At 41.4% G+C, this 12,834-nt stretch overlaps 1 protein-coding gene across 4 annotated transcripts in view; it reads right to left on the bottom strand.

The window, feature by feature from the left end:
- The window catches only part of JAK2 (Janus kinase 2), a 103,818-nt gene that overhangs the window by 26,771 nt on the left and 64,213 nt on the right, over nt 1–12,834 (bottom strand). For all 4 annotated transcript variants that reach the window (XM_054987341.1, XM_054987343.1, XM_054987340.1 and 1 more), the window contains 5 exons: nt 10,937–11,082; nt 9,761–10,082; nt 7,292–7,411; nt 4,996–5,153; nt 32–143 (listed from right to left, as the gene is read on the bottom strand). In XM_054987341.1, the coding sequence (XP_054843316.1) occupies nt 32–143; nt 4,996–5,153; nt 7,292–7,411; nt 9,761–10,082; nt 10,937–11,082 (858 nt within the window). The remainder of the gene's footprint in view (nt 1–31; nt 144–4,995; nt 5,154–7,291; nt 7,412–9,760; nt 10,083–10,936; nt 11,083–12,834) is intronic.

The following is a 12,834-nucleotide window of genomic DNA, read 5'->3' as shown; positions in this document are numbered from 1 at the left end:
CAGGAGTTGAATTCTGATCCTCAATACTAACCTGCACAGCAAAGGTCAGAAAGTATTTCTTAAACTCTTTTGGACTGCAACGAAGAACATAATACCCAGTTTGACTGCCGGCTTTCTTCAGTTTATTGATTGCGAAATCCATACTGTTTTTGTTTTTTTTAAAATAAGAGAAACATTTTTTTAACTTTTGAAAAGTTAGCAAGCTTTGAACTTCAGCATATACTTAAGAGATTTTAACGCTCAATTAGGACTTTTTCAAACACAATATGTCTATTATTGCTTATAGATTACAGAATCTGTGTACTTTGCTGTGGTCTATTTTTGACAAAATTAATGAAAAAAATCCTGTCAGTTGTGAAGGGGAATTATTATAGCTCAGTGACAGAATACGGGCATACAGAAGTTCTCTGGTGCAGTACCTGAAATTTCCAGTTAAAGTATCAAAGACAGCAGGGTTGCTAAAGTCACTTTGGAGACCGAATGCCAGCAAAGTCATCAAAACCAATTTTCTGAGCTGGTATAAAGTGGCTAGAGTAAATGCTTGGTTATCCTATACTCATGGAGAATTGGTTAATCAAATCAAACTTACTGCTTTGCCTTGTCCCCAACCTCAAGAAATCAGTAGTGACTATGCCCCCCTCCACTGGGAATACCATAGTAACACCCCCATCCTTGGTGTAATGCCTGCTCCTCCACAAGCCACAGAGCTGTCCTATGTTGCAGGTGGACAAGCATCCCAGGAACCCTTCTGCAGAAAAGGTTCCTAACAGCCTGAGGCAGGCTGAAGGGGAAAGAGGCACCCAAGAATGACATCCGCTGCCAGAGCCAGCTGTCAGAAGTCCAACAACAGCCAGAGGCATCAAGCTGGAGAGGTGGGAATAAGATACATGCATGCCTTAAGACACATTATTATGTTGGCTTACAGGGACAACACAGGTTAACTGAACATTCTTCATAATCAAGTGCTGGATAACAAAGATTTGCTGTATATAGGAATACAGAGCTTCATTGGTGAACACTGCATGCTCCTGCTCTTGTATGGGGAAAAAAGTGAGCCATGGCAGATTCTTGTTCAAAGGAACCAGAAGGCAGTCTGCACTTGGAAAAGTGACAAAAGGCAGGGTTGTTTTTTTGACCATCAGGGAAACAGCCTCTCTGCTTCCAGGACTGAGCAGAAGCTCCTTAATCACTGGTGCTATCAAACTGCTGAAACAATATGGCAACTGGCAGAGTTACCTTATTTTTTCCCTTTGACAACATTTTTGTAGGAAATGATACATGTGTCATACTAGAAATAATGTTGAGATAATCAAACGTAACATTATACTTTAATATTGAACAAGTCAATCAAGATCATTACTGTGAGGTCATCTATCACCCTATATAGGTGTAACATAGCCATATCCAAACACTGTCAGGTTTTCTCCTGGGTGCTGCTGCGTTGGGCGCCGGGACACCACTAGGGGTCATACAGGGTCCTGCTTTGTGGAAGGAGGGGAGGTATACATCACCCATGCACCCTCTCAAGCCACCAGCAAGCCCGCTCAACCTAGCTCTGCTTCTGTGTCCACCTTCCTCCTTCACCGCCTTCTTTCCTTGATCACTCATTTTCTCCATCCAACCTCCAATAACTCCTACTCCACTCCTCCTACACAACCCACCCCGCCCTCTGGGTGGACTTCCCTTTGATCCTTTCAGCCTTTCCCTGCTCCACCTGTCAACCATGCCCTCCTTCTACCCTCTAACCACCACTCTGGCAGGCCCAGGCAGCTGCACCGGTGTTTGCTTGGCTGGAAGCACTGGGCCAGTCCACCTGTGTCCCGTTGGCTGGCTGCCAAGCCTCTTTGGCTGAGCTGACTGCTGGAGGTGGGCACAGCTGTGTCTCCTTCGCTGGCTGCCAAGCTTCTCCTACAGAGTGCCTCAGGCAGCTCCACCTGGAGTTGTTTTGTTCCTGGCATCCCCTGGACCAGGCTATTGCCTTCTAGCTGGGCTGCAGGCTGGGGTGCAGTTCTGAGCTGCTGTGGCTGCTTCTCCTCCCTGGCTGGTAAAGTTTGTTTCGTTAGTTGCTGGCTGGCTGTCCCCGCTGCCTTTGCCCTCTCCCTCTGTCCTGGCTCCCTCTGGGTTGACCCCACTCTCCCTGCCTGGTCTCCTAGACTCCCACTGGAGGGTAGGACTAGCTGGCCTCCACCTGCCCCTTCTAACCCTCTGAGGCTTGGGTGCTTCTTTCCCTCCCTCCTGTGTAGGTAGGTTCTGGCCCTGGGTGCCTGCTGGGGTGGCTGGGCAGCTGTCTCCTGGCTGTCTCCCATCCCCTCCTCCCGGCAAGTCCAGGGGCTGCGCTCCAGACCCCGGACACTATTAGGTAAGTTACTGTCATTTGAACCCTCCTGAAAAGGAATTTACAGCAAGTCAAAGATCCCTCTCTCTTTCTTCACTGCATAAAGTGCCAGCATCCCACAATGGCCTTTACAAGTGATGGCTACATCTACAGCAATAGTATACAAGAGTATATATGAAAAAAACAGCCTGAAATAACTTTTCTGTAGAGACTTGGGGGGAGGATGAGTAATTTGTACCAAAAGCAATTTCCTTTGCTAGCAATTTTCTGTTTTCCCCCACAATAATTTAAGACATTGATATCTGAATTGCCTTTTCTTCCTTCACAACTTAAATTCTATTTTTGCCAGACCCTGCAGTGAACACATTAAGAAGTCCTCTGCTTATGACATCATACACTATCACCATGGTTATGGCTGGAGTTCTTAAGTTCATTATCTGTTTACTGCATGCCAGGCTCAGAAGTGAACAGTGAATAAAATAAAACCTTGTTAACTTTGTTCTAAATTCTGTGGGTTGAAATCAAGCAAACAAATCTAAGAGGCTAATCAAGACCTATCCAAACATTCATGTCAAGATTTTCAGAGAATTACCAGAGGGAATAATATATATTGAATGCTAGTGGTCCTAACCCCGGTTCGGGGACAGGCAATTAGTCCCACGTAACAATTGAAGGCATCCCACGTGCATCAAAGCACACCGACCAAGTCAACAAAACCCAAAATAAGCATCTTGATATGATTAGGTTAACATCAAACAATGCATTTCATCAAATTAAGAGTAGGTTGGCAGATATTGAGCGCCAGAAGTTATATAGCCTGGCTACTAAAACCTGCTCTCCCCTAAGCTTTGAAGTCCCCCTCACTGTAGGTAGGATGGCTCCATATTTATCTTCCCTGCAGGTGCCACAACTTCGTAGAGCATTTTCTTTGGCCAGGTGCAATGCTATGACTTCAGCCGTTCTACATGGCAGATTTAACAGGATAGACTATTCAGCTAGATCCTGTTTATGTGAACAAAAATGTGTCGAGTCAGTTACACATGACCTCTTGCACTGTCATTTGTACACTGGTATACGTCAAACATACTTAAAACCTGTTCTAGCTAGTATGATGGACTGCTCTGACTCGCTCAAAGTCTATAGACTGTTCTGCCTTGAAGTTGCGTCAAAGGATATCACGGAGTTAAGCTCTAAATGTATTTATGTATTTATAATGCAGTATTCTTTTAACTTTGTTCTTTCTTTTTTGTAAGTGGATAACTTGAATTGCTGCTATATGCCAATAAAGGCTAACTTGAACTTGAACTTGATATGATTAGGGTAGTCAGGTTCACATCGGTACTGGCTATACATGTGAAAGACTCTTTGCTTAACACTGATTACACTTGAGAGACAACCGTTTCCCAAGAACGGGGAATGACAGGCCAGGCTTGGAAGGCTAGCAGGGCCAAGGCACTCCAGGAGCCCATAGCCTGGCAAACAGCATGCTACTGACCTATCCACTCCTGGAAAGAAATGGGAGATCACGAGAATAACATCATCCTTGCAGGTGTACAAGTAGCTGGAGAGAAACACAGATCCCACCCCCTTCTTTTTATTTTTGTGACTACCAGACAGCAAAAAAAGTCATGCTCCCTTCTGCCCAGCTTCTGGGAAGGGTCCCTCTTCCAGCATCCAGCAAAGGTAGAGGGCGGCTCTTTTTATATCTCCAAGCCTGTTGATGCTAGAAAGACTAGAAAGACCACAAAAATGACATGCCCGGCTAACCTTCCAGACTTTCATTCCACAAGACTCTCAGGGACAATTTGGAGAGGCGACACAACGTATTTTCTCATGCTCTTCTAAGCCTAGCAGCACCAGAGTGCCAAAGAGTTGTGCTCCACTCCACCTGGCTACACGGAGCAGAACAGAACACCTCTGCACTCCATTATTGCACAAGATTGGTTTCCTCCTGCAGATGGAAAGAGTGTGTGTGTAGGCAGGGAAGGACAAGTGGCCAGAGCCCCCCCAAAACTCACAGCTGCCCTGATCAAAGTTCTCAAGGTTTTATAAAATGTAAGCAGCTTTTTTTTTGCAGGATATACAGGGTTAGATGCCATTCCTTTTTTTAACTTGCTTTATTTAAAGAAGAGTACATTTTTTACAAATATGAAATAACCTTTACAATTTTTCTTTTATAAGTAAATTCAAACAAAACTAAACTAATACTACATTTTGTATATATACATACCAATTGTGTTATCCAAATAAAGATAATAAAACCGTATATACATTCACCCTTAGATTGTGGTTCAAATGCTTAATAAAGATTGTAAATATTTTACATTAGGTTGAAGATTGTTGCATTTTGTATAAACAAAAAAGGGAAACCATTTCTCCACAAAGTTAGTATGGTTTGGGTAATGGTCTGCAAAATATAACTTATCATTTATTTTCTCTAGTATAAAATGGTCCCATATTTTTGAGAACCATTGATCTATCGCTGGGAGTTGTTTCGATTTCCAATTCAATGCAATAATTCTTTTGGCTGCTAACAACAGGATATTTATAAGATCTCTTCTGAACTTGGGTATAGGGATATTTTCCCTTTGGTCGAGAAAAAATGTTTTGGGTACAAAGGGAACATCGTAACAAAAATGTAAGAAGCTTATACCACTTACGAAATTGGCCCATGGCAATTGCTCTGGATATTTACAAGCACTGAAGGAGGTGCTACTTCTTTACAGAGGTAATGATGGGCGTCTGCAGTTAGTCTATAATAGCCATCAATCAATGATACAAAAGAAAGAGCTTCTCTTAATGAATGAAATTCTGCTTCCTACAAAGATAAGGGGAAGAGGGGAAAAAAACAAAGTTAAGAATTATACGTATCTCATTAAGACATTTCTCTTGCCATGCTCCCTCCATTACAGAACGCTCGTTATTCCAACTCCCACACAATGATAACTGAAATGAGTAATCAATGAAAATGCATGGCAATGGCTGTCAAATTAGTTTCTTGAGCGAGTTAAGCTCTATTTTACTTCTGAAAGCTTCAATACAAGTCAGGTAATGGAACGCAGATATTCTGGAAAGATTAAATGTACCTTTCAATACAGCAGCTTGCCTATGTTCCCAACATTACAAATTATATGTATGTTCATGCACAGGGCTTATTAGGTGTTTTTACGCACATGTCTTTTGATACACAACAGAATTTTAAAAAAAAAATCAGTGTTACATGATATACTGCATAACAAAAAGTATATGAAGTTACAAGTTGTAAGTGTGCAATATCTCAGAGTTTGGCATCAAGAAGTAATTAATTAAATCAAAAATAAAAAGTAAGCTCTAAAGAGTAGCTCTGTTAAGGAAAGGTTTATCAATACACAAACACCTTGTTGTAAGTATCATCCCCCTCCCCCAAAACAGCATACTAATGAAGACTCTCAGTCCAGTCACACCTATAAAGACTAACAACATTTGTGGTAGGGTATAAGCTTTTGTGAGTCACAGCTCACTTCTTCAGATACAGCTAGGGACCAAATTTTGTTAGCCTTATAGATGTTACTGGACTCTTGCTCTTTTCTATTGCTACAGACAGACTAACATGGCTACCCCATCTTGATCTATCTACCCTAATGAAGACTCTGTAATTCTAAGACTGAGCAGACAGAGGATGACTATTTGAGGTTTAAAGTTCAAACAATACAATTATAACAGAAATGAGGGGTCCAAAGGAAACATGTTCAGCTTGAAGGTGCCTCTTCTATATCAAGATCAGTTTTCACAGACTGACCTATACACCACAGAGCGGGAGGCAAGTCAGTGCTGGATTCCAAACTCCTTGTTTTGGGGCCCCAAAAATTATTTTTCTGGAGCATGAACATATTGTTAGTTCTTAGCCACTTCAATAAGGTTTTGTGGTCATCACAATTATTGAATTAATGCTTCCAGCAGCTTTGAAGCAGATGGCCCTACCTAATTTGTGGGTGGAGAAACCAAAGCTTAGCCTTACCCATAATGCAGAAAAGGTTTGTTCTAGTTTCTGTTATGCTCCTGAACCATTCACCAGATATTCAGTGACACCTAACAGCTTCCTGACCAGTTTTTAAAATGATTCTTCCCCTTCCTTCAAACTATAGAAAAAGAACCTAAGGGTGAGTTTGTACATTAATTTTTAGAGAAAGTTTTATTTTTAAAGCAAGGGGAAAGCAAATTGCCTGTGAGCCATCATGGCGGGGAAAGAGGAATAACGAGGAATTTTTGACATTTTAATGCTTGTATGTCATCTGAACCTCTACATGAGCAGAGATTGGGAATAGGTTTCTGGATTGCATATTATTCTTGTTCCATTGGGCAATAGTGCATTCAAATACACAGGGGCTCTCCAAGAACTCTCTGGACCACTGAAGAAAGTCATGTGGACCACTGTATAACTATGCTGGACCACTGAAGAAAGTCACGTGGCTGAAACACGTTTGGTCAGGGTCACATAAGGTTCTTGTTTGTTTTTTGTATGCTTTTAATCTGAACTGAGGCTATATTTGGGCCTGTAGTAGTATTTATATTATCCTGTAATACATTTATTTTTGTATATTGATACATATTTTATGTTCTATGTTTAGTAATTTTAATACTTGGCCCTTTGATTGGGATTTCTTTAACTTTCCTGGTTCTTAATTCATTTTGGGGGGGTTATGCTCCCTTCCCGCCCCCTTTTGTCCCTTTTTTCTCCAAGAACTCTCATCATCTTTGGCATTCATGAAGGGGGTATGAATAAAATGGATAAAGTGTGGAAGCCCAAGTTACAATTCCAGTCTCATCACATGTACAAACACCATCTAAACGGGTTGTGGTTTCCTACAATGGTTTGTTTCCTACAGAGTATCCAATCCAATCAGAGTATCCAATCCAATCACAACAGTCAACTAGATATATACAGACATAACTAGTTGAAAGAATAAGCCACTGTACCAGATTCTTGCAGTCTTGTTTGTGAATGGTTACAATTCTGCTCTCACTGGAACCTTCCTGGCTCGCTTGCTTAATACTGACATCAATGATATCAGGAAAATCACAGTAGGTCTGTAGGTCCTGCAAAAGGGTGTTCATTTATTAGAAAACTACTTATTTATGAGACATAACAGAGATGCAAACCCAGGGACCAGACCCTGCAACTAACACTGATACCAGCTCTGCACCTACATCTGCTCAATCAACAGTTACAGAACCTAACATCAGCTAGATCATTCACCAGTATATCTGCCGTCATGTGTGAACAATGCCCTTCTCTCTACAACAGGATACAAAGCGTAGTCACTCTGCAAAAGAATAAGTGGACATCACTTGACAAAAAAGGCCATACTCAGAAACCTGAGTGAGAACATTTCCCAGAATGCTCAAAGTCGCCATTTTGTGGCAAAAGAAACTCAAAACGGGACTCCAGCATGAACATGCTGAACTGGAATTCATCAAGTTTTGGGTCCAGTAGCACCTTAATCACAACCACTATCTCCCAAGGACTTTACAAGGACCTGGGATTTCTTCAGCCATTATATACGTTAACCACTTAGCAAAACTACAGAAATTATAAAATCTGCCTAACAAGGACCTACCACATGTATCTGATGAAAATAGCTGTAGTGTATGACAGCTTATGCTATAATATATTTTTTTAATCTTTAAGGCACCACAAGACTCCTTTTTATTCATGAGCACTTGCCAAGTACTCTCCATGAGAGCTTTCCCACATAATACACTAGATATCGAGCATCTTTTGGCATGATTGTAATCAGGGCTTTTTTTCTGGGAAAAGAGGTGGCGGAACTCAGTGGGTTGCCCTCGGAGAAAATGGTCACATGGCCGATGGCCCGTGCCCCCTGATCTCCAGACAGAGGGGAGTTTAGATTGCCCTACGCGCCACTCAGCGGCGCGTAGGGCATTCTAAACTCCCTTTTGTCTGGAGATCAGGAGGCAGGGCCACCAGCCATGTGACCATTTTCAAGAGGTTCTGGAACTCCATTCCACCGCGTTCCTGCTGAAAAAAAAAAGCCCTGATCATAATTGTAAACATAGTAAAACGCATTCATGAAAGCTGAAATGTACAGGCAGGAAAATTTTTAAATACATACAATCAGTGAACTGAGAAGAGGACAACCTTAATTTAAACAAGCGAACTAATCTTTGTTTAAAATAGCTCAGAGAAGATGAAAATAAATATCAATCAACCAACCAATAGTTATATCAATAATAGCATCAAAATATTAAGACACACCACAACAAAACTCGACTAAAATATCTCTAGTCTTCTACTAGGGCAACTAAAAGTCCAATCCTAAGTAGAGTTATACCCTTCAAAGTCCACTGAAGTCAATGGGCTTAGAAGACTGTAGCTCTGCTTATGTCGGAACTGTAAATTCTTTGTTCTACAAATTTTACATCTTTGCCTCAAAACAGACCTCCAAGAAAGAATTTCCAAACCTAAGGGCCAGTCTCAGAATGCCCTTCTATGCGGTCGGAGCTGCTTCCAGGTCGGAGCTGCTTCCAGCTGCTTTTTATTCTACTTTTCACCCCAGCAGTGAACATCAGCAGTGGCAGAACTATTGAAAGTCTACTCCAGACAGATTGTAGATTACAGTTGAGCATCAGAATTATGGCCCCAATATCAGTGAGGTCTTCATCAATGTACACAGACATCATTAGTCAAGTTTGCTCTTCTCCCTTTAGATGAGAAGCTTTAAGTAATGCTCATCACTTACAGAGTCATTTTGGACATATCTCCATGAATGAGAACAACCCTCCTTTGTTTAATTCACCAGGCAGTTTCAAGAAGAGTGCAGTATTTACCGATAAAATATTTTATCCATGGAGTTAACTATGGCTTTTTTGGTCAAGTTACAGATAACCTCCAGTTACAATGCCACTGCAAAACACAGACTGGTGTTCTTTTCATTCCCAATCATATCTGATACCAAGCCAGTTATTTCTGTGATAACAGACTAGCAATCTTATAAAACCTTGGCAGCAATTCTACTTGTTGCTGGGTGCAAATAAGGTTTGCTAAACAATAGGAGTCACACATGCACCAACACAGGTCCACCGTTCTTTGGTACCATCTAGCAACTCCAGTGTCCATATTATGCTCCAACATAGACATGGTGCTTTACAGAAGCAACTAGCAAAATGCACTGCCCAGACTGCCAAAGAGAAATGGGTGTGCAGAGTTTCTTATAGCTATGGGAGGCCTTGCAATTTTCAATTAGACTTCCATCCTGGCATTTTATCATCTGCAAAAATGATACTTTGTTAGACCTATTTTGTAATTCACTATTCAGTATGAATATCTAATTAGCCAGTAAGCCTTTCAATGCCAAGACCAGATCACTTGCTTCCAGTAGTTTTTGGAAACCTTGAAAGCAATAAATATTAGTGAAAAGAGATTACCTGTTCTGCCAGTGTTTCACTGTCTTTATGTTTCCCTCTAGACAACTGAATTCCTCCATTTCCGGATATTATAATGGTTGCAAAGCTCTCTTCTTCTGAAAGTTCTCTGCCAGGTTCCTTTACTTCAAACACTTCTGAATAGAAGGCAGACTGGAGAGTTTCCAAATTTATAAGATACTTCAGTTTCAGATTTCTGGCGGTTGCTTTGCACTGGCTGAACTGCTGAATAAATTTGCGAAATCTGTACCTTATTCTTTTTCGTGTGAGAATGTGGTAGTCTTGGATTTTTTCTCTGATGCATTTGGGCAAAAACATTTTGTAGCTGTGAATAAAAAAATCCATCAGGTGAGTGTTAATTTATACCTGAAAACCTCAGAAGTTGAATAATTCAAGATCTAATAATAACCCAAACCAGTACTAAATCCTAAAAAAATTTGAACCGAAAGCAAAAGACATTGAAATCAAAGTGCTGAATTCCAAGTTATTCTATTTACTGTTTACATTATATTGTCAAAACTTATATCTGCAATCATCAGAGCTGAGAAATGGTTTTAAACAAGAGAAAATCCAGGATTATCACAACAATAGGCTACAGAAGAACATCTCAGAAATCTAATTTGGCAATGGGACATTGAGTGGTCACAGCTGCAGTGGCTCCCTCATATCTGCCATTGATCAGTGCACCAGAGCCAGAGATACTCAGGCTGAGGAGTCCAGAGTTAGGATCTCTGATCAGCCACGGAATTTACTGGAAGACGTCTCTCTCAGCCTAGTCTACTTCACACACAAGATGGCTTTTAGGATATAATGAGGAGTCTATATAGGCTGCCCAGAACAGGAAAAAATACAGTACAGAAAAGAAAAATAAACTGTCATTTGTGTAATGGACAGTTTCCAATACTCATGAAAGCAGAACCATCTATGTTTGCACTGTTTTTTTCCACAGAACAGAACTCGAGAGGAAGGGATTAGCCTTGCAGTTTGAAGAATTTAGAGACCTCCTCCATATTCCACAAACTTCACTGACGTTGGATATCCCTGCTATGTATCTGCTAGAATGCTCTGGCTAGGTCACGTGAAGAAATTAACAGTCTGAGAACACCATCCTACAGGATTACAGGATAATTTTTTCTTTAAAAAAGTATGTGAGTAAGTATGATACTGAAAATTAACTACCTGACAGAATTGTAGATATCCAGTGGAGTTTGGTCCTTCTCTTTGGCCATTCTCATCATATCTAGAACAGCCATGCCGAGACACTCTTCTTGCGTTTCATGGCTAACAGACATCTTTATCCATCCATGGACAAAGTCTTCTCGCCACTGAATGCAAAAAGAAAGTAGAGAACTCAAGTTGAATGTAAAAAAGAGTCCAGTAGCACCTTTAAGACTAACCAATTTTGAATGTTTGTATGGTGCCTTGTGGATTAGAACCACCTTCCAGAAATTGTTAGAAAAACTTTCCAGAAATGGTCAAACTATTTTTTGGAACCCAAGAATCAGATTTCAACGGTTATCAATGATTTAGTGAACAAGCAAACCCAACCAAAGAAAACCCCTGGAAGGAATGGCTTAATCTTATCTGTTACAGCAGGCACTCAAAAACAAGGAGGAAAAGCCAGTGAGGTAGCCCCATCCAGGGACCTGCAGCCCTGCCATTTTTCCTTGATGGATAGAACGGCTAAGAACATATTTAGACTCTTCCCCATCCCTTTTGTCTATCCCCACAACATCTTCACAGGTAAATGTTGCATATATTTTCAGCTCTCTGGGCACAAATGGTACCTTCCTGTGTTCTAGATCACAGCCAGGTTTTCTACTGTACCTTACTATGGTATGCCACACATTCTTGTGATCTTGTGTTGCTAATTGCCTCTGGGTACTTCATAATAAGTAATGGAATATGTTAGCAAAGACTGGACCAAAATCATATTACTACCTATATGGTTAAAAGTAAGTTTCTAACAGTCCAAGAAGCAGAGTAAGAGCAGGAGCTAGTGTCTTAATGGCTGACAGCAGATGAAGAAGGCAACATGTTTATCCAGCTTCCAACAGTGTTCCCATTACTTTCTCCCACACAACTGAAAAATTGCAATTCACTAACTTTGGGGAAAGTAAAGTACTGCACTGGAGAATATGGTTGTCACAAGGACAGGACCTGTCTTGTGTCCACCAACAATGGGATTTTCAGGTGCTCGTTGACAGGAATCCTATAGAGAAATGCATGAATATATGCCTGTGCATAGAAATGAACTGTATTTATCAAGGATCCTTGTATAAAAATGATGAGCATTTTCATCATCACCAGGTGATATCAACTCACCTGCTAACTGTGAAACTGCTGCTAGATCTGTTTAAGATACTACAATACAGAGATACTAGTTAGGGGTGTGTGGTCTGGGCTGGGGGGAAAGGGCTGATTTTTGCTGTTCCAGCTAAATCCAGCTTTCTCGAATCAAATCAGAGAATCCCAGATCCAATCTAGGAACCTGGATCCAGATCCCCAGATAAATCCAGGTTAATCTTGGAAACATTGCTTCAGCCTCAAGTTGGCTCCTTCCTGGGCTTCTCCCTTATTTTTTTTCCCAAGAGGGGAGGGGGAGGGGGAGTGAGGCAAAGGCAGGAGTGAGGGGAAGTGAGGCAGGGAGGGTGAACTGAGTGGTCAGTCTGTGCAGAACTCTCCTGTATGGCTGGCTTCTGTTGGTGACACTGGTTCAGTTGGGCTAAGTTACAACAGTGTGCCTGCTTCAGTATGGCTTGGCTGGAATTTGCTGTTTTGACATGATTCTCTGGTTTGAATTTGGCTTGCTTGATTCTATTCCCTTGCTTCAGTTTTGCTGGGGTAGAATTCTTTGTTTAGACATGAGTCATTTGATGTTGGTCCTACTTACACTTTCGTTCTCGAGGAGTCCATTACCTTGCTTCAATTTGGTTCTGTTGGGCTTTCTCGGGGTTGAACTTGCATTTGGGAGAGTACCTCTGGCCAGTGGCAGCCTTGCCTCTGTGTGTTTCTGCCTGGGAGCCAGTTTGGAAACTTTCCCACCATAGGAAACAATGGAGAGTGGCTGGGCAGCA

This window comes from Eublepharis macularius, chromosome 8, assembly GCF_028583425.1.
Source record: "Eublepharis macularius isolate TG4126 chromosome 8, MPM_Emac_v1.0, whole genome shotgun sequence".
In the NCBI taxonomy this organism is placed as follows: domain Eukaryota; kingdom Metazoa; phylum Chordata; class Lepidosauria; order Squamata; family Eublepharidae; genus Eublepharis; species Eublepharis macularius.
This window is presented reverse-complemented; position numbering and strand designations above follow the sequence as displayed.